This window comes from Pristis pectinata, chromosome 10 (genome assembly GCF_009764475.1).
Source record: "Pristis pectinata isolate sPriPec2 chromosome 10, sPriPec2.1.pri, whole genome shotgun sequence".
Classification (NCBI taxonomy): Eukaryota; Metazoa; Chordata; class Chondrichthyes; order Rhinopristiformes; family Pristidae; genus Pristis; species Pristis pectinata.
Window position 1 is genome coordinate 90,284,365 of NC_067414.1, and position 27,374 is coordinate 90,311,738.

The window sequence follows — 27,374 nt, forward strand, 5'->3', positions numbered from 1 at the left end:
TTCTGGCCTGATAGCAGATTCTGCTAAAGCACTGTGTTAGCTGTAGAACGTTTTGGGATGTTCTGATAGTTTGGAAGGTGTTGTCTGAATGAAAGTCTTTCTTTCTCCAATACCTGATATTCCCGATTTAGGGCTTTCAGTTCACTCAGCTGTGCTGAGTTGTCCGTAGGGTTAATGACACACTTGCAAATCAACCTAAAGGGAAACAAAATGAAGATTCCAATCAAATATGCAGAATACTGGGAAAAATATTCCACTTATACTGCACCATCTCCTCACTCCATCAACATCCCTGGCTCCCACATCTTTCAGTATCTGTGCCTGGTAAATTATCTCAATATAGAAGGAAGCCATTCAGCCCACAGGGTCTGTGCCAGCTCACAGCACGGCAATGCCATCAGTCCCATCCCCCCCTTATTTCTTTGGAGCCCTGCGATATTTTCCTCTCTCACACACCCAGCAACTCCCTTTGGTTTAAATGAAGAACATTGAATTCTCCCACTTTAGGCAATCCCCATCCCCCTTTCCCACAAACCACACCCCCACCGCCCACCATGCTTCTTCTTCCCTTTCCTAGCCTCTTTTTTCTACCCTTTTCACCTCTCTCTCCTTACCAACTTTCTTACCAATTCTCCTTACCAACTCTCACCAACTTTTACCAATGCACTATAGAAAGCATCCTATCTGGATGTATCACGGCTTGGTACAGCAACTGCTCTGCCCAGGACCTCAAGAAGTTGCAGAGAGTTGAGGACATAGCCCAGTGCATCACAGACACCAGCCTCCCTTCCATGGACTCTGTCTTTACCTCTCGTTGTCTTGGTGAAGCAACCAGCACAATCAAAGACCCCACCCACCCGGGACATTCTCTCTTCTCTCCTCTTCCATCGGGTAGAAGATACAGGAGCCTGAGGGCACGTACCACCAGACTTAAGGACAGCTTCTACCCCACTGTGATAAGACTACTGAACGGTTCCCTTATACAATGAGATGGACTATGACCTCACGATCTACTTTGTTGTGACCCTGCATCTTATTGCACTGCACTTTCTCTGTAGCTGTGACACTTTACTCTGTACTGTTATTGTTTTTATCTGTACTACTTCGATGCACTCTGTACTAACTCAATGTAACTGCACTGTGTAATGAATTGATCTGTACGATCGGTTTGTAAGACAAGTTTTTCACTGTACCTCGGTACAAGTGACAATAATAAACCAATAAACCAATAATAAACCTTTGACCCATCCCCCGGTGGATCTGCTCTCCCCTCCTCCCCCACACCTACCTATCTCTCACCTGCATCTATCTATCACCACCTTGTGCCCAACCCACCTCCCCTCATTTGTCCACCTATCACTGCTCTGCTTTTCCCTCCTACGTATTGGGCTTCCCCTTTTCCTATCTTCAGTCCTGAAGAAGGGTCCTGACCCGAAACGTTGACCGCCTGCTTTTCTCCACGGATGCTGCCTGGCCTGCTGAGTTCCTCCAGCATCATCGTGTTTTTCCTCTAGATTCCAGCATCTGCAGTCCTTTGTTTCTCTAACTCCCTTTGGTTTCTTTAGGTACTTACCTACACTAAGGGGTAGCTTACAGTGGCCAACTTATCTCCCAGCATATTTTTGAGTCATAGAGTCATACAGCATGGAAACAGGCCATTTGGCCCACCACATCCATGCCGACCAGTGGGGATTCATCTGTATTAATCCCAACTTCCTGCACTTGACCCGCACTGCACAATGCCGAGATGATTCAAGTGCTCATCTGGACGCTTCTTAAATGCTGTCAGTGTCTCAGCTTTCACCACTCTCTCTGGCAGTGTATTCCAGGTACTCACCTCTCTCTGGGTGGAAAAGGTCCCCCTCAGATCCCCTCTCTTATCCCTTACCCCGAAATCTATGTCCTCTAGTTTTACATACCTCTGATAAAGGGGAAAGATTTCTGCAGTCTGTCCTATCTATAACCCTCATGAGTTTATATATCTCAATCACTTCCCCTCCCTTAACCTCCTCTGCTCCAGGGAGAACAGACCCAGCCTCTCCAGCCTCTCCCCATAACTGAAACACTTCATCCCAGGTAACATCCTGGTGAATCTCCTCTGCACCCTCTCCAGTGCTGTCACATCCTTCCTATAGTGTGGTGAGCACAACTGCACGCAATACTCTGGTTGAGGTCTGACCAACGTTTTATAAAATTGGAGCATAACCTCCCTGCTCTAGTATTCAATGACTAAGAAAGCCAGTATCGCATATACCTTCTTAACTATGTTATCTACCTGGGCTGCCACCTTCAAGGATCAAAACGGGAAGGAGGAACCCAGAGCACTCGGGGGAAAGATGGAAGAATGTGCAAATTCCACATGGACAGCACCAGAGGTCAGGATCAAACTAAGGTCGCTGGAGCTGTGAGGCAGCAGGTCTACTCGCTGTGCCACTGTGCTATATAAATGACTTTGGCTAACATTAAGACTTTACAGTGACTATAACTCCAGGGTTCTCTGGGGTGGTAAAAAAAGTTTCATACCAAACAATAATTGGGCCAAGGCAATTAACCTCTCCTTCACTTATTTCCTACCATTATGATTTCTAATGAAAGTGCATTCAGCAGATACAAAAATAACAATCTCATACAAAGCATTTAAATTGTCAGTGATTGACTGGAATACAAACTTTAATAGGAACAGTGGACATTTCATTCGTTGGTCAGTGAACATCTCCCGTAATGGGACAATGTTGAGAACTGTCACCAAGTTCACAAAGGCTCTTGGAACCTACAGGCAAAATAAAAGGAAAGGTTGGATTAACCTGGTATTTGCTAGCTAGTTAATTGTAAGCACACAAGGCAAATTGCTGCTGGCTAGGGTCAGATCAAGGAATGCAAACTGTCAGGACAGGGTCCTGGTGGGTTTCGTTTTTCCGGCACATTAAGCTAATATTCAGTCTATAAGCGCAAAAGCATGTGTTAATGCAATTGATTCTGATGCTCTCAAGACACAAGAACAGGAGGAGGTCATTAGCTCCTCTAGTCTATAAACACTCCCAGGCATGGTAGTGTAGTGGTTAGCATAACACTATTACAGCGCCAGCGACCTGGGTTCAATTCTGGCTACTGTCTGCAAGGAGCTTGTACATTCTCCCCGTGTCCATGTGGGTTTCCTCCGGGTGCTCCAGTTTCCTCCCATGTTCCAAAGACATGTGGGTTAGGAAGTTGTGGGCATGCTATGTTGGCACTGGAAGCATGGCGACACTTTATGAAGATAAAATATCTTTATAAAATATCTTTATTAGTCACATGTACATCGAAACACACAGTGAAACGCATCTTTTGCGTAGAGTGTTCTGGGGGCAGCCTGCAAGTGTCGCCACGCTTCCGGCGCCAACACAGCATGCCCACAACTTCCTAACCTGTACGTCTTTGGAATGTGGGAGGAAACTGGAGCACCCGGAGAAAACCTACGCAGACACGGGGAGAACATACAAACTCCTTACAGACAGTGGCTGGAATTGTACCCAGGTTGCTGGCGCTGTAATAGCGTTACGCTAGCCGCTACACTACCATGTGTGCCCAGAGTGGCAAGCGAATGCTGCCACTGGCGCATTCCAAGGTGCAGCAGTACATGTTGAGTGATGCATTGAAGCTCAGTGCAACTACCAGAGAGCCCTCTGTAACAGCCTCCAAAATGCTTCACTGGAACATAGGTGGTGTGACGTATTGTAAGGGATTGCATTGGACCGATGGTGCAATAACTGTAGAGAAAGATCTGTACTGATTGTATTTACTGTATACATTATGAATAAAATATATTTTTGAAATTTAATTAAACTCGGTGGTATTGTAGTTTGGTCTTTGAAATAGCTCCATATTCCTTAATAAATCTAACAAAGAGCAATCAATCTCAGGATTTAAAATTAACATTAACCTAAATTAACATTTGGTTCATGTCAAGTGTACATTCTGCTAAAACCTTTGTGAAACTTCTGGCTTCAGATCAGCTGTATGTTTTGTGAAAACTTTCGAGTTCAGGTCAGGTGACACTCTGTTGAAACATTTGGGTCCCGGGCAGTTGTACATTCTGCTAAAACACACGAGTTTGTGTGGGGGCACATTCTGTTCAAACACTTGGTATTGGGAGGGGTGTATATTCTGTTGAAACATTCAGGTCCTGGGTTGGGCTTTAAGGTGATTACACATGCTGACCCCATCGAAAAGCAGGTTTTGAGGATGAATTGAAAGACACAGATTTTCTAAAACCTTTGCATGTTAAATAGAAGAACTTGGTACCCTTACCTCATTGTGAAGAGTGTCCAGTACTTCCTGAATGTTCTTAATAAAGTTATCTGGAGAGAATTCAGTCTACATTTTGCAAATGAATAGATAATAATTAATCATAATTATCACAGTTTTTAGTGCCATTGTGAAATATGGTCTCAAAGTACATCACCCAATAATTCTAAAGTGCAATAACTGTTGTTTGGAGACTGGGTGCTGTTCTGTGCATAAGTTCTTTGTAAAGAAAAAGGTAATTTAAGAAATAGGAGCAGGAGAAGGCCTATACCTCCATGGGTCAGCTCCTCTATTCATTAAGAGACCACAGCAGCACCTTTTTTGTACTAGAGCATCAAAACATAAAAAGTAGGAACAGTAGTAGGCCACTCAGCCTCTCAACCCTGCCCTGCCATTCAATATATTCATGGCTGATCTGACCCAAGCCTCATCTCCTCTTCTGTGCCAGTTCCCATCTCCTTTAATTCCCCCATCTTTCAAAAAATGACCTACCTCCTCTTCAACTGTCTTCAATGAGCTAGCTTCTACCGCCCTCTGGGATTAAGAATTCCGGAGGTTCACCTCCTTCTGTCTTTGCGCATCTCAGTTATAAATGAGCCTCCTCTTCTCTTGGATCTGTGATTGAGTTACTCCTGCAGGTGGAGACATCTCGACATCTACCCTGTCATGCTCCCTCAGGATCTTTCTTGTTTCTCCTCATCCTTCCTAATTTCAAAGAATATACATTTAATTTCTTTAATCGCTTGTGATAGGACAACCCTCTGGTCCTGGGAGTTAATCCAGAGAATTTATTTTCTTCAGTATATCCTTTCTTAAATAAGGGGACCAAAACTGTGCACAGGATTCCAGGTGTGTCCTCACCAGTACCTCTACACTTGTAAAAATACTTCCCTATTTCTAAACTCCAAACCGCCTTGCAACAAGGTCCAATAATGGCACTTGCCTTCCTCACCACTTGTTGCACCTGCCTGTTAACTTTCTGCAGGTCATGCACAAGAACACCTCGCTTCCTTCTGTACGTCATTCATCAGCAATCTTTCTCCATTCGGGTAACGGTCTGCCTTTAAAGTCCCCTTGCTGAAGTGCATTGCCTCATACATTCCCACATTAAACACCACTATCCCTAGATCCCTTGATTCCTCTAATATCCAAAAATCAATTTGATCTTCATTTTGAATGAACTCAGCGACTAAGCCTCCAAAGGCCTCTGGGATAGAGAATTCCAAAGGTTCAATGTTCTCTAAGTGAAAGAATTTCTCCTCATCTCAGTCTCAAATGGTCTACCCCTTACTTTGAGACTACTTCAGATTGAAGTTTAGTTTTAGACTTCTCAGCCAGAAGATATGTCCACTTTGTCAAACTCTCAAAGAATTTTGTGTGCTTCAATGAACCAACTTCCCGTTCTTCTAAACTCTGAAGAACAGAGGCCTCACCTGCTCAGTCCCTCTTCAAATGAGATACTTGAGCCAGTCTGATGAACCTTTGCTGCACTTCTCACACAGGCAACATCAAAGGTCAGGATGGAAGCCAGGTCACTGGAGCTGTGAGCACTGGACCACTGGACCCAGAGTAAAATCCAGCAGGTGATGGGACGTATCAATCTGAGTTAGTGGTACCCGTCCGAGAGAGGCTAAAAACGATGTTTTTAAAGGGACTGCTGACCCAGATCAAATTGTCACCAAGAAACATTTTCCAAAATTATACTTCTGCAAAGCCAGGACCAGCAGAATAACACTAGACCTACGTCTAGAATAACACTGTCAGCCCCTGCAGTGTTACAGTTACAGAGAAAGTGCAGTGCAGGCAGACAATAAAGTGCAAGGCCATGATGAGGTAGTTTGTGAGATCAAGAGTCCATGTTATTGTACTGGGGAACCGTCCAATAGTCCTAAAACAGTGGGATAGAAGCTGTCCTTGAGCCTGGTGGTACGTGCTTTCAGGCTTTTGTATCTTCTGCCCAATGGGAGGGGGGAGAAGGGAGAATTTCCGGGGTGGGTGGGGTCTTTGATTACGTTGGCTGCTTCTTCTTCCCCCATTCCCCATTTCTCATTTCTATTTCCCTTTCCTTGGAGCAGACTCGATGGGCCGAATGGCCTGCTTCTGCTCCCTTGTCTTGTGATCTTGTAAAGGCAGCGAGGAGTGTAGACAGAGTCTGAAGATGAGGCAGAAATTTTTTTCCCTCAAGTGATTGAGAAATCTTTGGAACACTGTTCCTTGAAGACTGGCAGAAGCAAAGTATTTAAATATTTTTAAGGCTGAGAAAGCAGAGACTTGATAACCAAAGGGTGAGAGGTTACCAGGGATAGGTAAGATAAGATAAGATAAGATATCTTTATTGTCACATGTACATCGAAACACACAGTGAAATACATCTTTTGCGTAGAGTGTTCTGGGGGGCAGCCCGCAAATGTCGCCACGCTTCCGGTGCCAACATAGCATGCCCACAACTTCCTAACCCCTACGTCTTTGGAATGTGGGAGGAAACCGGAGCGCCTGGAGAAAAACCAAGCAGACATGGGGAGAACATACAAACTCCTCACAGACAGTGGCCGGAATTGAACCCAGGTCGCTGGCACTGTAATAGTGTTACGCTAACCGCTGAACAGAGATACTGCAGCAAAATAGGCCCCTTGACTACCGAGTTTGTGCCATTCATCAACCACTCATTCACACTGATCCTGCATTAATCCCATTTTTTATATTTCCCACATTCCCATCAACTCCTCCCAGTTTCTACACTCACACTTGGGGCAACTTACAGCGGCCAATTAACCTACCAACCTGCATGCCTTTGGGACGTGGGAGGAAACTGGAGCACCCGGAGGAAACCCAAGGGAGAACACGCAAACTCCACACAGACAGTGCCTGAGGTCAGGATTGAACCCGGGTCCCTGGCGTTGTGAGGCAGCAGCTCTACTGGCACACCACTGTGCCGCCCTATGAACAAAGTTACAGTCAGATCAGCCATGATCTTAATAAGTGGCGGAGTGGGTTCAAGGGGACAGACAAATGCTACCAGGACAGACTATTATGGGAGCTTGTTGCGTACAAGTCAGCTACTGCGATTGTGGCGCCATACAACAATGTGCAGGATCCTTTGGATGTGCATGGTGTCATATAAATGCAGCTTTCTCTTAGAATTACTCGGATGAAGATCCATCTACCACACCTCAGCCCACGTATATTCGTCTTAAGAGCATATATTGAGCAAGTTCGGCCTATGCTCTCTGAGAAGAACGAGAGAGAGGACATAACAAAATTTAAACATACGCGATTCTCAGAGGGCTTGACAGAGTAGATGCTGTGATGATGGGGCAAACTAGATTTAAAGGCCATTGTCTCATGATGAGGGGTTGGTTGCAAGACTGCAAGAGGAGGAACCTTTTCTCTATCATGACTGATTACAACTCTTCATCTCAGAGAGTTGTGCATCACTGAACGTACTCAATACTGAGATGGTTCTGGACCCCAGGGTTGTGGGGAACATGCAGGAAAATGGAGCTGAGGTCAGGATCACATCAGACACGTTCTCATTGAATGGTGGAGCAGCCTCAAGGGCCAAAAAGCCAACCCCTGCTCCTGGTTCTTGCATTCTTCTGGGTGACACTGTGGGTTCAGCTGCATCCTTACAGCTCCAGCAACCCGGGCTCAATCCTGACCTCCGGCGCTGTCCGTGTGGAGTTTGCATGTTCTCCCTGTGACCTGCTTGGGCTTCCTCCAGGTGCTCCAGTTTCTTCCTGCATCCCAAAGACGTGCAGGTTGGTAGGTTAATTGGCCGTTGTAAATTGCCTTTAGTCTGTAGGGGGCTGGTGGAATCTGGTGCTTGTTGTTGGAAATGTGGGGAGATAAAATAAGATTGGTGTGGATGGTGTTTAATGACCAGCACAAACTCAGTGGGCCGAAGGGCCTGTTTAAGTGTTGTAGGACCTTTATTTTCCACAATCTGACCAAAAGCAGTTCAATCTTTGGGCACTTCCACGGATAGGACAGGGAAGAAAGAAATAGGGCTGTTCATTGGAAACCAGCAGTAAAGACATATTACTTAGTGAGGGTTTAGTGTTAGTCTGTATTAATGTTACTTACAGTATTCTTGCAATAATCACAAAGATCATTCCCTCCAACAAACAGGGTAATTATCTTCCAATCTTCCTGAAAATTGATTCTCTGTTGAAACATAGTCACAGCGACATTAAGTACAGTGTCTCACAGCCCAGGTGACCACCCCAGAACTTTTCTTTGCCTCCCATTGGCCCAGCACCCTGCTGATCTCTCCAGCTTCTAGGTCCCACCCTCTGCTTGGCTTTCTACCCATCCCTCCTACGACCTGGTTGTGGATCCGGTAACCGACCCGCCAGGACTAACCTGGAGTCACCAGGGATCAAGACTGCAGCAGCCATCATTAAGGACGCTCACCACCCAGGACATGCCCTCTTCTCGATACTACCATCGGGGAGGAGGTACAGGAGCCTGAAGACCCACACTCAATGTTTCAGAAACAGCTTCTTCCCCTCCGCCATCAGATTTTTGAATGGTCCATGAACCCATGAACACTACCTTGTTATTCCTCTTTTGCACTAGTTATTTATTTATGTAACTTATAGTAATTTTTATGTCTTTATGCCTTGCACTGTACTGCGGCCACAAAACAACAAATTTCACGACATATGTCAGTGATAATACACCTGATTCTGAAACGTCACAGTTATTAACCACCTGGGGAAAAATAAATCAGAAAAAAATTGTGATCATTTCCTTTGTTTACGTTTAAGATGCATATGAGAATATTGGAACCAAGACTGAAAGGTGATGAGTTACAGCAGAGCATCATCTAACTGGGAGATCAGATGCCCGTCTGTGAGGATAACCAATTGACGGGAGTGTGTTGATGGGTTAGTAAGGACGTCCAACCAGAGCTGGCAGTCCATCTCTCCACTGGACCATTGTCGGTCCTTCCCCTCTACTGTCCAATCATGTTCCTGCATCTCTGACCCTCTGCAGGGCTTGACCACCGTCTACTGGTTAGTCCACACGATGGCCTGTGTATTTCCACCGTCAGCCTTTCCCCACTGCCCTCTTGTACTTCAGCAGTCTCTGTGCCATTTTGATAAAGCTGAGGCGATTTTGGAGTGTAATTAAACACCAGGTCAGGTAAAAACAAACTGCTCCGAACCAAGTGAGTGCTCCTGGTCATCATTACCGACATTACCCACTTTTAGCATTCAAACTGAGTATATTTTCACAAGTTGCAATGGGGGGATTTGAAACAGAGCTCACTGGATAATTGGTTCAGGGGTTTGAATTTCTAGCTCAGCATCGTTACCCCTCTGCTGGCTGACCTCTTGCCAGCTGCCACCCATTACTGGCCATGGACCCACATTGCGGACTAATAAAGATGCAGGACTTTATTACCGAATCATTTTTCATAAGCTGCAAGATTCTCTTGACCTGGGCCATCAAGTCCCTAGGAAATGTGCAGAAATAAAAGACGTGGTTAGTTAGGAAGCTCAACTTTAACCAGAGCCTGTTGAGATGAAATACATTGAAAATTAGATTTTTTAAAAATCGTTTTCCTTCCTTATTCAAGGTTTTCTACTGGCTCTGGCCTCACAAACATCCAACTAATAACTAGCATTGTCTGTACAAGCATAGTCACTTGGACTTACACTTGGTTGCCCTGGTGAGGAAATGTCAGCATTCACCATCACCAGGAAACCAGTGGTTGCAAGAACTTAATCACAGGAAATGAGTGTGAATGAGAGGAGACCCTTCACCTTGCCAAGCTTATCCCATCTATAGACCGTTGGCAATAATCCCATCTCCCTTACTCTTCCATTTACTTCTGGGCAGCGAACAACCACTAACCAAATCCAAGACAACAGTGGTGAATGGAACTACTCAAGGTTGTGCTTTAATTGGTGGTACTCTCCCCTCTGAGTTATAAGTTCTATTCCCGCTCCTGAGACTGGAGCATAAAACTGAAAGCTGACATCCCAGTGCAGTACTCACAGTGGGTGAGGTTAAATTGTAGCTCATCTGTTCTTTCATCTGGATGTATAAGAGCTTAAGGCACTATTTTAAAGTAGGACAAGGCAGTTCTCCAATCTTCTTGTTCAATATTGATCACACAGTCAACATCACTAGAATGGTCTATATGGGTTATAACATGGGGTGTCTGGTTCTTGAACCTGTGGAGGTTGGCTGTGTGTAAATCAGGTGTGTAAGGACCAGGCACCCCATGTAATAACCCAGTGTATAATGACCAGGCACCCCATGTAATAACCCAGGTGTGTAAGGACCAGACTCCCCATGTAATAACCCAGGTGTGTAGGGACCAGACTCCCCATGTAATAACCCAGGTGTGTAAGGACCAGGCACCCCATGTAGTAACCCAGTGTGTAAGGACCAGATACCCTGTGTAATAACCCAGTGTGTAATGACCAGGCACCCCATGTAATAACCCAGGTGTGTAAGGACCAAGAACCCCATGTAATAACCCAGGTGTGTAAGGATCAGACTCCCCATGTAATAACCCAGATGTGTAAGGACCAGGAACCTCACGTAATAACCCAGGTGTGTAAGGATCAGACTCCCCATGTAATAACCCAGGTGTGTAAGGATCAGACTCCCCATGTAATAACCCAGATGTGTAAGGACCAGGAACCCCATGTAATAACCCAGGTGCGTAAGGACCAGACAGCCAATGTAATAACAAGAGAATGAAATGAGTAGACACCGAGATAACAATCCAGAGGGAATAAACTTACCCAGTAACAGATCCCATAACAGCCTGGTTCAGGAAAGCCTGTGGGGTGTCTTGATGACCAGTATCAGTGGAGTATCCAATCAAAGAAGGGTTAAACTCTCGGAGAATGTCTGAATAGAAAATCAGATAAAAACATCCATCAGCGGAAGAATAGACTGTCAATACCTGCCAACCAAGGAGGTAAATAAAACATTGTCACTGATTTCTGCAACTGACACAAGTGTCAACAGTACATTGGAAATTCCAAAAGATCAGGGAAGGAGTGAGATATCAGTTTCCCCCGTGTGTGCTGTAGAGCACAGCCTCCTCTTTCTTTCATAGACCTCGAGGTGTGGGTGACTTTGGCAGGGCTGTAGGGAAGGAGTTGAGGTCAGCATAGATTAGTTATGATCACTTTGAATGGTGGGGCAGTGTTGAGGGGGCTGGTGAACTGCTCCTGCTCCTATTTTCTTCTGTTCCTGTGCATTGGAGTGAGTGCGTTTCTGAGTGAATTGGTAAGTTGACTTAATGTTGGGTTGGGAACGCCGGGAGGTTTTCATCCTGATGATGAAAGAATGCTGGAGGTCCCAGTCAGTCTTTTTCCCAGGGTTGGGAAATCCAGAACTAGAAGGTGTAGGTTTAAGGTGAGAGGGGAAAGATTTAATAGGAACTTGAGGGGCAACTTTTTTTTTACACACACAGAGAGTGGTACATATGTGGAACGAGCTGCCAGAGGAAGTGGTTGAGGCAGGTACATTAACAACGTTTAAAAGACACTTGGACAGGTGCATGGATAAAAAAGGTTTAGAGGGATAAGGGCCAAATCGGACTAGCTTAGATAGGAATCTTGGTGGGCATGGACCAGTTGGTCTGAAGGGCCTGTTTCCATGCTGTATGACTCTTGGAGGCTGCGTGACTTGGATCGTGCTGCACTTGTCCGTGTGTGAGAGGAATACTCTTAGATTAATGACCCTGGTGAGCTGCAGATACACCAATTAACAGTTTGTTTGTATAATGCCCAGAGTCAGGAGCATCAAATGCTCTGATAATTGAACACTGTCCCTTATGATGAGTGGATGAGAAGGTCAGAGGTTAAAAGCTATCCTAATTATATAGCAACCTGGTTGGACCTCACCTGGAGACCAGTGAAGAGGTCTGACTACCTTACAAACTTTCGGTGGGACAGGAACTATTCTTCAGGCCCACCTAATGGGAAACTGTTCAACCTGTAGTGACTACACCTCAGAGCTAAGGTCACTCGATCTCAGTAGTCGAGCTGCAGTATGCAGATGAGGCTTGTGTTCATACCTGCTCTGAGACCAAGCTCCAAGCTATCACAGACGTGCTCACTGAAGCAGACGAGGAGATGGTCCTGCCCTCAGAATCCACTTAACTGAGGTCCTCTACCCACCTGCTCCTGCTGCACCATGGTGCTCTCTGACAGTAAGGGTTCACCGCAAGACTGGGGAAAATGTGCACTACATTCCAGACCTGGGGAGACAACTCTCAGCCAAGGCAGACACTGATGATAAGATTCACCGCTGCTTTCAACGTGCCAGCCCAGCCTTCGATCAATCGGAGACAAAGGTGTTTGATCAAGACCTCAGAGCTACCTCAAAGCTCATGGTCCACCAAGCATCCCTGCCGTCCTGAGTGCTTCTGAGACCTGGACTGCCTGCTGCAGGCACCTCACGCCACTGACAGCTACCATCAACGCGGTCTGTATAAAATCCTCCAAATTCACCAGAAGGATAAGCAGACCAAAGTCAACTTGACATTGACAGCATCTACAGGATCCACCATCTCAAGAAGGCAGCATCTAATATCAAGGATTCTCACTATCTGGGTCATGGCCTCTTCTCACAGCTACCGTCGGGCAGGAGGTACAAAAGCCTGAAGTCCCACACCACCAGGTTCAAGAACAGCTACTTTCCTACAGCCATCAGGTTCTTGAACCAACCTGCACAACCCTAACCCTACCTCAGCAATGGAGCACCATGGACCACCTCTTGCACTATCATGGACTTGTCTCTGATTGTGCTTTTCTTTTACACACTGTCTTGTTTTGCACAGTCTTTTTTTTTCTCCACTGTCTTGTTTAATTTATGTTCTGTGTGTTGTCTGTGCCTACGTGCCTGTGACGCTGCTGCAAGCACGTTTTTCCATTGTACCTGTACCTCACCGTACTTGTGTACGTGACAATAAACTCAACTTGACTTGACGCTGCCCACAGACAAACCTTCCACTTGTTTCGGGAGGAAAATCATTGGGGAGGGCGGTGGCGGATAATGCTGTGGTGCTGCGTTCTCCACCTTCAGCTTGGCGCCCTCCTCCCATCCCTGGACTTCGGCAGACCCCTCCATTCGGCGGGGAGCCCAGGTCAGGCCCAAAAGCCAGGAACCTCGAGTTCCCTTTATCTGGGAGTGGCAACGGTCCTTGGCACTGAGAATGTGGGAGCTACTCTCCCGTCTCATTATAGCTGGAAAAGTAAACCTGGCCCAATTAAGGAAGGGCAGGAGAGGAGGAAAAGATCTCCCATATCCCTGTGAAGCTTCATAGCCTTAGTGGTCCCGATGGTGGCAGTAAATGTAATTTTAAGTATCCTGGTTAATAAGAGCTCAGAAAGAAAGGCCATGAATGAGCAAAATGGGTAGAAAGTGCATCACTTACTTGTCAGTGTGGTAACAGTTGTTATATTCTTGTCTCCCCCGATGCTGTGTAACATAAAAGGCAGAAGATCGTTTCTCATTACTTCCATCTGCAGTAAAATTCAAGTTCTCAAAAGGGAGGAACATAATTGATGCCTTTGGACACTGGGGTACAAAAAGTAGTGCGGTCTGCCTTCCTGCTGGGTGGATTTTGAGTAGAGACCTACTGATACAATAATGGGATGTCTTGGGCCTTTCCCTTGACTTTAGATACATCACCCCCATTGTTCAAATCCCTCCATGACCACAACCCCCTCTCTTTCTCTGCAACCACATGGAATCCCTTAAATTCCGGCATCCCCAATTTCTAATCCGGCATCATTGGCAGCTGTGCCTTCAGCTGAACAGACAAGTGTGGAATTTCCTCCTTTACCTTCTGTTTCCTTACTTCCTTATCATGTTCAGTCTAATGGTGGCGCCTCAGTTGACAGCAGTCCCATCTCTGAGGCAAAAGCTGGCGGGTCCGAGTCCCATTCAGGAGGCAGGACCGAGAAAGGCTGTCAGTGTTGTTGGAGGCGCCGCCTTTCAGATGAGATGTTAAACCAAAGTTGGGCCAAAGGCAGGTAAATTATACTAGCTTGGATAAACATCTTGGTTGGCATGGACGAGTTGGGCCAAAGGGCTTGTTTCCGTGCTGTATAGCTCTATGAATCTACGGCTTTCTTCAAAAGACATGGGAGATCAAATGGTACTACCCTGAAGAAGAATGGAAGAGTTCTCTAAAGTGCCCTGGCCCATATTTATCCCTCATCCAACTTCACCACGGAGATTATTGGCAATTATCACAATGTTGATTGGATCTTGCTGTGCGTAAATACATGCTGTATTTCTCTACATTAGACAGTGAGACTGCTTTAGACATTTTCCATTGGCTGGTCGGTTTTGTGGTGTCCTAAGGAGATGAAAGGCACTATAGGAAAGCAGGATTTTGAACAAACCATTGAGATCCTTGTCCTTATGCCAATTCTTTGGCTCTGGTGTGTCTCTTGGGACGTGCATTGGGTGGGTTTAAACGCAGTGGTGGGACAGCCACGCCTGAAGCTCCAAGAAGCAGAAAGATCAGCTTCGAGAATCCTAACCCAGACTCAGAGATCTGGCTTCAGATCCACATTGTGATTCATGAGGCTTAGTAGTGAACGGACGGCACCATTGTGGGCATCCCATTTCAAGGTCAGCAATAAACGCATAGCCAAGAGCAGCTGGACGGCACAGTGGCGCAGCAGTTAGTGTGGCTGCCTCACAGCTCCAGCGACCCGGGTTCGATCCTGACCTCCGGTGCCGTCGGCGTGGAGTTTGCGGGTTTGGGCCTTGGTTTCGTCTCAGCGATCTGGTTTCCTCCCATGTCCCGAGGAAGTGCTGGTTGGTAGGTTATCAACGTATCGCCCTAAGTGTAGGAGAATCGGGGGGAGGCAGGAGGGGAGCTGATGGGCATGCGAGCGAAAATGTAACAGGGAAGTACGTGAGAAATAACAGGAATGCTCTGAGAGTTGGCAAAGGCTCAATGGTCAGAATGGCCTCCTCCTATGTCACAGGAAAATATGACAATGGTGGAGTCCTATTCACAAAGTTAAACTGAACAGCGGTCAGCAAAATGTTACTCACCTCCATGAGAGACCTCTGAACTGGGTGAGAACGCCAACTAGGTCATTGGGCTTTGATCCTGCCCCATTACCTGCCTGAAGTACCAAATGGAAGATATTATTTAATTATAAATGGAATTGGATCGTGTTGTACAATAGACAACGTTGCATGGACTTACTGTGATAGAGTCTCCAAGGGCAGCAATCACCTTTATGTCTGCCGGTCTGAGCTTGTGGACTGGTGGAGGAAGGAAAGGACTGGGCATGAGTGACTGCTAAACAACACTACTTAGAGCAACCAACGCAGAGTAATTAAGGCGCACAAGTAGCCAGACATCACTATCCGATTGAAACTCAGATGTGGGGACCTGGAATATAACAGCGAGTGCTGGAAACACGCAGCAGGTCAGTAACCATCTGTGGAGAGGGGTTCCGAGTTAATGTTTTGGGTCAATGATGCTTCACCAGTTCTGATGAAAGGACATCGACCTGAAATGTCGATTTTGGTTCTCGCAGCATTAACTCTGCCTGACCTGCCAAATGTTTCCAACATTTTCTGTTTTTCGCTATTATTAAATGTTGTTACGAAAATTTCTCTGGAGGTAATGACCATGGCAATGGTTTAGAAATGGTTGTGCAACTACAGTGAAAATTAGGCCAGAAATGTAGTCACCAGTGGTATCAGTATTGGTTTATAATTGTCACATGTACCAAGATACAGTGAAAAGCTTCTTGTTTTGCATGCCATTCAGACAGATCTTTCCATACATAATTACACTGAGGTAGTAAAAAGAAAATAGAATGCATAATATAGTGTTGCCATTACAGAGAAAGTGCAGTGCAGGTAGACAAATAAAGTGCAAGAGCCACGACGAGGTGGATTGGGAGATCAAGTGTTCATCTTTTTGGACTAATTGGTGCCTGTGGCCTTTGGCACACAGTGTACCAATGCATGAGGCCTAACGATGTTTGTGTCCTGCACTGCGCCTCTTCATTTGTAACTGGGTGGTAAGTTCCATTGAAAATACATTTCAGTTAGTCCGTTCCAAAAACCGCTCCACCCCAGTCAGCTGAAATAATGACATCTGATAAATCACACATATTATTTTACGAATGATATTGCAGCTGCCACACTTTCAAGGATTGTCTTTGATTAATTAATGACTAAAGCAGCTTAAATTACTGAGGAACGCTAACCAACAGGGAACATACTTTGCTTTCAATGAATAAAAGATCGATTGAGAAAATGGCAGCATAGCAATTCTGTAACATAACCAGTAATTAAAAGTGCTGGACCAATGATCCAAAAGTATATTCAAATCCCATCAGTGACTTCAGAATTTAATTAATTAAGTATTCTAGAATGAAAAGATAGTTTCAATAATGATGCCCGTTCAACTACAGCATGGTCAGAAAAACCAGTCTGGTTCACTTGTGTGTTGAAGGGAGGGAAATCGGCTATCCTTACTGAGCAACGCCAGTCACGAAAACCAGCCTCCCCTCCATTGACTATGTCTACACTTCCCACTGTCTCGGGAAAGCAGCTAATGTAATCAAAGACCCCTCTCAGCCCGGTCATTCTCTCTTCTCCCCTCTTCCATTGGGCAGAAGATACAAAAGCTTGAGAACACATACCACCAAGCTCGACAGCTTCTATCCTGCTGTTTTAAGACTCATGAACGGACCTTTTGTATGATAAAAATGAACTCTATCTACCTCATCGCGGCCCTCCACCTTATCTGCCTACCTGCTCTGTACTTTCTCTGCAACATAACACTATATTCTGCATTCTGTTATTGCCTTTCCCTTTGTACTACTTTGATGTACTTATGTTTTGGAATGATCTGTATAGATGGCAACAAAGCTTTTCACTATACCTCAGTACATGGACAATAATAAAGCAATTACCAATTCTTTAATGGTTAGGCACAATGAATACATTTACCAAAGTGCTACGATATGGCAAAGCATAATCACCATTCGGACTGTCACGGTTCAAGACTGTGGCTCGTCATCTCTTTAAGAGCATTCTGGGTTGGGCACAAGGTGTTAACATCCTGGATGTGAATAAAAACTCTACACTTATTGTTGAAACCTGATGAGTTAAAATTTCTGGAGCCATTACAGAACAGGAAGCCCCCCAGTCGACTGAGTTGCCACTGACTCCTAGGAGAGCAATCTTATCCATCCCATTCCCTGCTCTTTCTCCATAACCCTGTAAATTATTCTCCCAAGATAAAAATGGTTTATTATTTTTCACACGTATCAAGGTACAGTGAAAGACTTTGTTTTGCATGCCATCTATACAGATCATTTCATCACATCAGTGCATTGAGATGGTTCAAGGAAAAACAATAACAGAATGCAGAATAAAGTGTTACAGTTGCAGAGAAAGTGCAGTGCAGGTAGACAGTAAGGTGGAAGGTCATAACGAGGTAGATTGTGAAGTCAAGAATCCATCTTATTGTACTAGGGGACTTCAATAGTCTTATAACAGCAGGATAGAAGCTGTCCTTGAGCCTGGTTGTATGTGCTTTCAGGCATTTGTATCTTCTGCCTGATGGGAGGGGGGAGAAGAGAGAATGTCCGGGGTGGGTGGGGTCTTTGATTGTGTTGGCTGCTTTACTGAGGCAGCAAAAAGTGTAGACAGAGTCCATGGAGGGGAGGCTGGTTTCTGTGATGTGCTGAGCTGTGTCCGCAACTCTCTGCAGTTTCTTGTGGTCACAGGCAGGGTAGTTGCCATACCAAGCCGTGATGCATCTGGATAGGATGCTTTCTATGGTGCATCTATAAAAATTGGTGAGGGTAAAAGGAGACATGCCAAATTTCTTTAGCTGCCTGTGGAATCAGAGGCACTGGTGTGTTTTCTTGACCACAGTATTTATATGTTTGGACCAGGACAGGCTCTTGGTGATGTTCACTCCTAGGAACTTGAAACTTTCGACCCCCTCAACCTCAGCACCATCGATGTAAATCGGAGTATGTTCACCGCCCCCTTTCATGAAGTCAATGACCAGCTCTTTTGTTTTGCTGACATTGAGGGAAAGGTTGTTGTCATGACACCATGTCACTAAGCTCTCTATCTCTTTCCTGTACTCTGACTCATCATTATTTGAGATATGGCCCACAATGCAAACTTGTAGATGGAGTTAGAGCAGAATCTGGCCACACAGTCATGAGTGTATAGGGAGTAGAGTAGGGGGCTGAGGACGCAGCCTTGTGGGGCACCAGTGTTGAGAATAATCGTGGCGGATGTGTTGCTGCCTATCCTCACTGATTGCAGTCTGTTGGTCAGGAAATCAAGGATCCTGTTGCAGAGGGAGGTGTTGCATCCCAGGTCTCGGAGCTTAGAGGAGTTTGCTTGGAATTATAGTATTGAAGGTGGAGCTGTAGTCAATAAACAATAGTCTAATGTAGGTGTCTTTACTGTCCAGATGCTTCAGAGATGAGTATAGGGCCAGGGAGTGGACCTGTTTCGGTGGTAGGCGAATTGCAGTGGGTCGAAGTTTTCTGGGAGGCTGGAGTTAAGGCATGCCATGACCAGCCTCTTGAAGCACCTCAGGAGGGTGGATGTCAGAGCCACCGGGCAGTAGTCATTAATGCACGTTACCTTATTTTTCTTAGGTAGTGGGATTATAGTGTTCTTCTTAAAACAGGTGGGTACCTCAGATTGGAGTAGGGAGAAATTAAAGATGTCTGCAAATACTCCCACCAGCTGATCTGCACAGGATCTAAGGACACGACCGGGGACTCCATCCAGGCCAGATGCTTTCTGTGGGTTCTCTCTCCGGAAGACTGATCTGACAGCTACATTGGTGACTGTGAGTACAGGTGTGTCGAAAGTTGTCGGGATGGGTGGTGACATACCACTCCCTTAGGTTCAAAATGTGCATAGAATACGTTAAGCTCATTGGGAAAGAATGCGCTGTTGTCGGTGATGCTGCCCGACTTTGTTTTGTAGCCTGTTATAGCGTGTAAGCCCTGCCACAACTGATGGCTGGTCTGGGACTCGATTTTGGATTGGTATTGTCTCCCAGCATCCCTGATAGCTTTATGGAGGTTGTATCTCAATTTCTCGTAAAGGTCAGGGTCACCTGATTTGAATGCTGCAGTCTTGGACTTCAGTAGAGAGTAGGTCTTCCAGTTCATCCATGGTTTCCAGTTGGGAAACATCGGGATTGACCCCTTTGGTACACAGTCCTCTACACACTTGCTGATAAAGTCTGTGATGGTGGTAACATACTCATCTCGATCAGCTGCTGAGTCTTTGGATATGGACCAGTCTACTGACTCAAAGCAGTCGCGTAGAAGCTCATCTATTTCCTCAGACCAGCACTGTACGACCTCCTGTACTGGATCCCCATTGGTCCTCATGGCTGAACAAACAATCATTGAATCATCTGGGGTCTGAAAATCCTTTCACTTTCCTGGTCCTGAAGGGATTCTCTGCTGGATGACTTGCTGAGATCACAGGAGGTACCATCATTATCCTTTCTATGGAAGAGGCGTATGCTCACCGGGGGATGTCGCTTGTCCCCATTATAGAAAGGTAGAAGGAGGCATGGATCCCAGCTGCCTTCACAGTTATCAAGTTAAGGGTCTTCAAAAATGTTTCAGTGCTAAAAATGTTCGAAGTCAAAGTCGAGTTCATTGTCATATGCACAAGTACATGTACGCACAGGTGCAATGAAAAACTTACTTGCAGCAGCATCACAGGCACATAGCATCAGATAAGCAGCATTCACAAGAAAACAAACATAAATTATACTCAATTTTTACAAGAAAGAACACAATTAGAACAAAAAAGTTCACAACATGTGTTAATCCAGTCCCGTGGCTAGATCCCCTATAAATTCATGTCTTTTTCACCCTTTAAACTGAGCTCCTGTCTATCGCAGATATGCATTATCTAATGCCGTCTCATGGTCATCCAGTAATCTTAAGAACAAAGCATTTCCAGATCTCAGGGCTGCTAAATTGGAAGATGGCCATGTGCAGGCCTGTGTGTAGCTCAGAATAAACTTAAAGTATGACTCACGAATGATGAGTCACCAAAAAATGACAAGGAGTACATTATTGAAAGTAAGAACAGATAGTAGAGTCATTGAGTCACACCGCATGGAAACAGGCCCTTCCGCCCCAGCTTGTCCATGCTGACCAATTTGTCTAACCGAGCTAGTCCCAGTTGCCTGCACTTGGACAGTATCCATCTAAATCTTTCCTATCCATGCACCTACCTAAATGGCTTTTAAACATTTTAATTGTACCCGCCTCTAGCACTTCCTCTGGGAGCTCGTTCTATATACACGCCACCCTCTGTGTGAAAAAGTTCCCTGCGGGTCCCTTTTAAATCTTTCCCCTCTTACCTTAAAGCAACACTATCTAGTTTTAGACTCCCCTACCTGGGAAAAGACTGTGACCTACCACCTTATCTATGCCCCTCATGATTTTATATATATCTATAAGGTCACCTCTCAGCCTGCCATGCTCCAGGGAGAAAAATCACAGCCTATCCAGTTTCTCCTTATAACTTAAACCCTCCAGAATCCCAGTAACATCCTCGTGAATTTTTTCTGCACCCTTTCCAGTTTAATGACATCCTTCCTATAGCTGGGCGACCAGAAATGCACACAATACTCCAAGTGCGATGTCACTTATGTCTTCTACAGCTGTAACGTGACATCCCAACTCTTGTACTAGTGCCCTGACTGATGAGGCAAGCATGTCAAGCACCTTCTTCACCACTTTGTCTACCTGTCTCACCACTTTCACTTATGCGTTACATGTACTTGCAACACTAGGTATCTCTGTTCCATAACACTCTTCAGGGCCCTGCCAAGTCCTGCCCTGCATAACTTCCCAAAATTGAACAAATTGAAGTACCAGTGTTGGAGATGGTATATTGGAAAAGTGGTCTGTGTGTGTTATATCAACATTGTGGGTTTGCTGGAACACTGACTTGCTTTTGAGAAGTGCCACAACGATTCAAAGCAGGATAAAGCAGAAGTAATGTGATCTGTTATAACATTGGATTCATTTGGTGGAAAGAGATGCCAATCGTTGTATGACTGGATACCATATAGAAATAACCTTACGGATATGTCAAAATTGGTTTTCTTTCATTATTTGCTACGTCATAGACCTATGCATTGAAGGACAGATCAATTAAATCAATCCCAGGAGACTTTGAGAATAGCAACCTGTCAACGAATAGAAGTCATTGAGGAAGAAGCTTCAAGCAGGCACATCACTTTCAATGCAACAAAAACTCCATTCAGTTATTTTGAGAGGGATCCAGAGAATCAACAGGAGCCCCCACACAATCTTCCTGTGCTTCCATGTTTATGGTGACCTCAGCTTTTCTGAGGGATTATTGTTCACGGGTGAAAGGGGTTGTACCAAATTCCTTAAGAGGAATGCTGGAGTGCATGTGTTTATCACATCTGGAAGAAGAGTTGGAGCTTGAGAAGAGCTCCTGATTCATTATAAAATGAACACTGAAGTGAAAGAATCCACATCAACATAATGTACGTAGATCTATGGAGGCAACACAGCAGAGGGAGTTTACGAGGTGATGGATAGACTTTGGACAAAGGTGACAGTGCGTCTCTTAATGGTCGAGGCCAAAGACCAGTCATTGAGACATCTGGAAGTATCCTGGAAATATACCACCTCGCTTCAAAGACATCAGCCGTCACTCAGAAGCTGAAGGCTCAGATTGTGATATTTCAGATCAGGTTGTGACAGACAAGAGCTCACACTTGTCTTCAGGTGAGCTTGCAAAATGTGTAGTTACATGGTATTTCATGCGGACAGCATCATTACCACACTCCACAATTCAATGCAGTAAAAACAACCATTGCTTTATGAGAAGGAACACACACAGATGAATCCCTCCGTCTGTTGGCAGTGTCAGGGTCCACTTCTTGTCCAGCCCAGCAACAGGAACTGCTGAACTGGAACAACAGATGCAAGGCTGCTGAATCCCAAAATTCCAACTGGGATAGCAGATGGAGGATGAGAGAATAGGAAGCTTGCATTTCCTTCTGCAACAGGACGGCTGAGGAGGTGTCACCCTTAAACCAGGATGATATCCAACCACGATACCACAAAGAGATGGTGGAAGACAACAGCAGTCAGGCAGTCGTCACGACCCAGACCCTCTGGGGTGAAGGGTGGGGAGGGTGATACATTCTGCAAGAGCAGGCATCATCTGAGAAAGATTGCAGAGGAGGTTCGAAAGACTGAAGCTGATAATGAGCTCACAGTGAATGTACTTAAACCCCTGCTGCAGAACAGAGCACCTAGGTTCTCTCATGTGTTGAACGTTGGAATCAGAACACCCTTTTGGGAGTATGTACCAGCTGTACAGCATCTCGTGGCAATGTAGCTGTAATCACCAGACATTTCCAGGTCAGAGGGTTGCCAAGATGGAGGCTGATCATATGCAGACTTGTAAGTAGCTCAGAATCATAAGAACAGAAGAAATAGGAGATGGAGTAGCCCTTCGAGGCTGCTCCACCTTCCAGCCGTCATCAGTGATTTTCTACCTCAGCACCATTGACCTACACTAACCCCACACCTCCGATTGATGTGGTTGCTCTATGAGCTGCCATGGACTCAATGGGCTGAAAGGCCTCCTTCTATGCCATTAGGAAATATAAAACAAACATTCCCCTTATATCTTTCCTATGCAAAATATATGGTGCATTTAATCATCTTTGTTGACACATTATACATATTAAGAATGGCAGATTCCTCAACCAATTGCCAGTGGGAAGAGGATTGCAGCAGGTTTGGCAGTGAGGAGCTAAGGGAAGAGCCCAATGGGATTGATAGATTTTTGGATATTGAGGGAATCAAGAGATATGAGGTGGGTGTAGGGAAGTGGCACTGAGGTTAAACATGAGTTATAATCTTATTGAATGGCAGAGCAGGCACAAGGGTGTGAATGGCTTATTCATAGAACATAGAACACTACAGCACAGTACAGGCCCTTCGGCCCACAATGTTGTGCTGACATTTTATCCTGCTCTAAGATCTATCTAACTCTTCCCTCCCATATAGCCCCCTATTTCTCTATCATTCATGTGTTTAATAGTCTCTTAAATGTCCCCAATGTATCTGCCCCCACAACGTCTGCCAGCAGTGCGTTCCACGCACCCACCACTCTCTGTGTAAGAAACTTAATCCTGACATCCCCCTTATACCTTCCTCCAATCACCTTACAATTATGTACTGTAGTGTTAGAAATTGTCGCCCCGGGAAAAAGTTTCCGTTCCTATTCTTGTTCTGTTCCTTATGCCACATAGTTCAGGTATAGGAACTGACTTGCAAAGACTCACACTAACATGGCCTGCAAGAGGATTGGAGAAAAATCCCTGGGTGAGTTGATATTTCTCATCCACCTCAGCAAGAGAGAATCCCTGCAGCAATGAGAGGGCAGCACCTGTGCAAACACTTTCTTCCCCATGACAGCAGTGTGAATTGCTATTGGAGTCACTTTACTTGAGACAGCATTTCTTGCAGACATATTGTTTAGGAGTAGTTCCATTGGGATTACAACAGTCTGAATAAAGGCATAAGAAATGGCAACTCATTAAGATCTTCAAGTCTTTTCCAGTATTTAACAGCATTCTTTTCCACTTTGCCGGCTGATCCTCATATCCTAATATTCCTTTAGTATTCAAAAATCTGCTGCTATAAACCCAGAATATACTCAATGATTGAATGTTCTTAGTTCTCTGGGATGGAGAATTGCAAAGGTTTACAACCTGCTTCATCAAGATATTTCTCCTCAGCTTAGCCCTAAATGGTCAAACCCTGAACTGAGACTATCCCATAAAGGCCAGAATCGGAGGTTTGCAGAGAGACCGTAGTGTCAGAGACGGGTGCAGCTGGGGGAGCTGCTGCTTCACAGCTCAAGTGACCGGCATTCGATCCTGACCTCTGGCACTCTCTTGGCGTGGAGTTTGCGCATCCTCCCTGTGGGTTTCCCCCAGGTTTCCTCCCACATCCCAAAGGTGTGCATCTTGGTAGGTTAATTGGCCAGTCGAAGTTGCCCCTGGTGTGTAGGTGAGTGATAGGATCTAGGGGAGTTGATGGGAGTGTGGGAAGAGTAAAATGGGATGAGAGGATGAACGTAACTGGGTTCTATATGGTCAGCATGGAGCAGGTGCGCCAAAAGGCCTGTTTCAATGCTGTATGACTCTATGACCCTGGAATGTTGTATGACTGGAGCACTGCATGGAGAACATTACTTATCTGGCTTGGGATTACCTGATCTAACACTGGATTCCAATAACAGGAATCTCAAGGCGGATAGAGAATGCAGTGAAAAAATCATGTACAATTTACTACAGGTCGAAACTCTCTGGTCTAGGAACTCCCATGGTCCAGTAACTCCTGAGGTCTGGCATGTTTTGAATCCATGGTACAGATCTGGACTGATTAATTCTAACTAAGATCTAAAATTAACTAAATTCTGCATTAATCTGTAGCTAATTGATCTACTAGTACAATGTTTGCAATCTCAGCCGACAGCATTTCCGATTTAAGGAAACTTTGTACTACGGACAGTTCTTGGAACCCTTCCATAACCCGGGAAGTGTCTACTTAATTCTCCTGCTCAAAGGAAGATGATCGGGGGCAGCTTCAGTGGTCTGGCATTTTCTGTTGCCTGGTACCAGTCAGGTCCCAAGGGTGCCAGACTAGAGAGTTTCAACCTGCAGTCACCATGTTAATTATAATGGTGTCCTGTCGATAAACTTATACATACTGTGGGGATCAAGGGGAATGGGGTTAGTGCAGGGATGTGACACAGAGATAAAAGATCAGCTACGATCTCATTGAATGACAGAACAGGCATGAAAGGGTCACACACCTGCTTCTATTTCTTACGTTCTTCATGTTTTCTAATCATCTACTTTCACTATACCTGAGACTGGAACAGTATCAGATGGCGCCCTCTCCGTACAAGTCACTTCACTGCCAAAATCCTGGTTAAAGATCAAATGCAACTTTGTTAGTTGACCATGCAAATAAACGCATAGGTTTAATTGTGCAAATTATTGTGCAGAATGCAAGAACAGAAATTGCTGGACAGCCCAGCAGAATAATGAAAACAAAAAGAGTTGTATTCTCTTTTTTAGAACGTAGAACAGCACAGGAACAGGCCCTTCGGCCCATCATGTCTGTGCCGACAATTTTGGATGTGACTGGGCCAGAACTCCCTGGTGGAAGTTCATATCTTGGCAATAATGAAGCTAGAGAGAGCAGTCTGACAATGCAAAAGGGAAACAGGATAATGTAGAACTATGATGCATGTTATGAAAAAGATGGTCAATGTGTTTGGGGAGGGAGGAAGATGATGAAGGTACAAGTTGTGAAGGCAGGAAGTTTCCTCTGGTGCTTTTTTTTTACAGTTGTGCAGGGTGTTGGTCAGACCACACCTGAAGTACTTTGCACATTTTGGTCACCTTACCTAAAAAAGGATGTAGCCGTCCAAAGGAAATTCACCAGGCTAATTTCTGGAATAAGAGCGTTGTCCTATCAAGAGAGGCTAAATAGGGCGAGTCAGTGTTCTTTGGAGTTCAGAAGAAAGGGTGATCTTATTAAGATGTATATGCATGGAGAGGGCTTGACAGGGTAGATGTTGGGATGGCTTCACCAGTGGGAGAATCTCGAAGGAGGGACATAGTTACAAGGTAAGGGGCTTTGTCCTTTAAGCTGGAAGTGTGTACAGGTTTCTTTTTGCAGACTGTGGAGCATCTCTGAAATTCACTACCCCAGAAGATTAGAAGTATTTATGGTGGAGGAATAAAAATTATTGAAAGATCAGGAAACTGAGTGCTGTGGGGAACTGGTACAGGAGTTGAGACCACCCGTGATCACATTGAATGGCAGGACAGGTTTGAGGGGACTGGTGGCCTACTCCAGCTCCTACTTTCTTGTGTTCCTTACCTTCAAACCTGAGCTTCTGGCCTCTGCTCGCAGGTTCACTCCATAGTCGCTATTCTGGTAAGTGAAGAGGTAGGGCATTTCCTGTGGGAGTCAGCAGACAGCAGTGAGTTAAGACGATTCAATAATACTTCCCATTTATACAGTAAATAGGATAAGCTGCCAGATGTGAGACAAGTAAATGACAGCACAGAGACACTTCTACTGCCTGGAAACAGAAGGCACCATTGGTCTGATCTTACCTGAGTTGGGCAATGCAACTGAGGGGGTGTTGTTGACAATTCAAGGACTACATTTTTCTGCCCAGCGGGTTCGAGCTGTGAAGAGGAAAAGAGAGACCTGATGTTCACTGCCGAACTCAACTCAAACTCAGTGGCACAGCTGGTAGCGCCGCTACTTCACGGCGCCAGAGACCCGGGCTTCCATCCTGACATGAGGTGCTGACCGTGTGGAGTTTCCGCGCTCTCCCTGTGGGCGTTTCCTCAGCTCCCTCCCACGTTCCAAAGACGTGCTGGTCAGTAGGTTAATTGGCTGATGTAAATTGGCCCTGGTAGATAAGTGAGCGGTAGAATCCGGGGGGGGGGGGGGGGGGGGGGAGGTGGAGTTGATTGAAATGTGGGGAGAATAAAATGGGATTAGTGTGTGGGTGTTTAATGTTGGTATAGATGATGGGCTGAAGGGCCTGTTTCCTTGCTCTATGAATCTATGAGTCAATAACTGGTTTCCCCCAGATTGTAATTAACAGCAAAAACTCTAACATTAGAGAAGCAAGTGGAAATAATAGAAAATTCACGATACTACAGACATTCCCATGAATTTCCTTCCCTACCACTCACCCACACACTAGGGGCTATTTACAGCGTCCAGTTAAGCTTCCAGCCAGCATGTCTTTGGGACGTGGAAGGAAACTGAGGCACCCAGGAGAAACCCATAGAGCCACAGGAGGAACGTGCAAGCTCCACACAGACAGCCTCAGAGGTCAGGATTGAACCTGGGTCACAGGAGCTGTGAGGCAGAAGCTCTACCAGCTGCCACATTTTGCCATCCAGAAGTGTGTTTCTGACAATTTCCTTCAATGCCCAAGTTTTAAGATCAAACAAA

The 27,374-nt window shown here is 45.3% G+C and overlaps 1 protein-coding gene across 1 annotated transcript in view; it reads right to left on the reverse strand.

Moving 5' to 3' along the window:
- plb1 (phospholipase B1) overlaps positions 1 to 27,374 on the reverse strand; it is a 141,697-nt gene that overhangs the window by 81,888 nt on the left and 32,435 nt on the right. Inside the window, exons 12-21 of the mRNA XM_052025451.1 lie at positions 26,277 to 26,357; positions 25,252 to 25,312; positions 15,494 to 15,552; positions 15,337 to 15,410; positions 13,697 to 13,740; positions 11,049 to 11,157; positions 9,694 to 9,745; positions 8,368 to 8,448; positions 5,718 to 5,842; positions 114 to 195 (exon numbers count right to left, since the gene is read on the reverse strand). Of these exons, the coding sequence (XP_051881411.1) occupies positions 114 to 195; positions 5,718 to 5,842; positions 8,368 to 8,448; positions 9,694 to 9,745; positions 11,049 to 11,157; positions 13,697 to 13,740; positions 15,337 to 15,410; positions 15,494 to 15,552; positions 25,252 to 25,312; positions 26,277 to 26,357 (768 nt within the window). The remainder of the gene's footprint in view (positions 1 to 113; positions 196 to 5,717; positions 5,843 to 8,367; positions 8,449 to 9,693; positions 9,746 to 11,048; positions 11,158 to 13,696; positions 13,741 to 15,336; positions 15,411 to 15,493; positions 15,553 to 25,251; positions 25,313 to 26,276; positions 26,358 to 27,374) is intronic.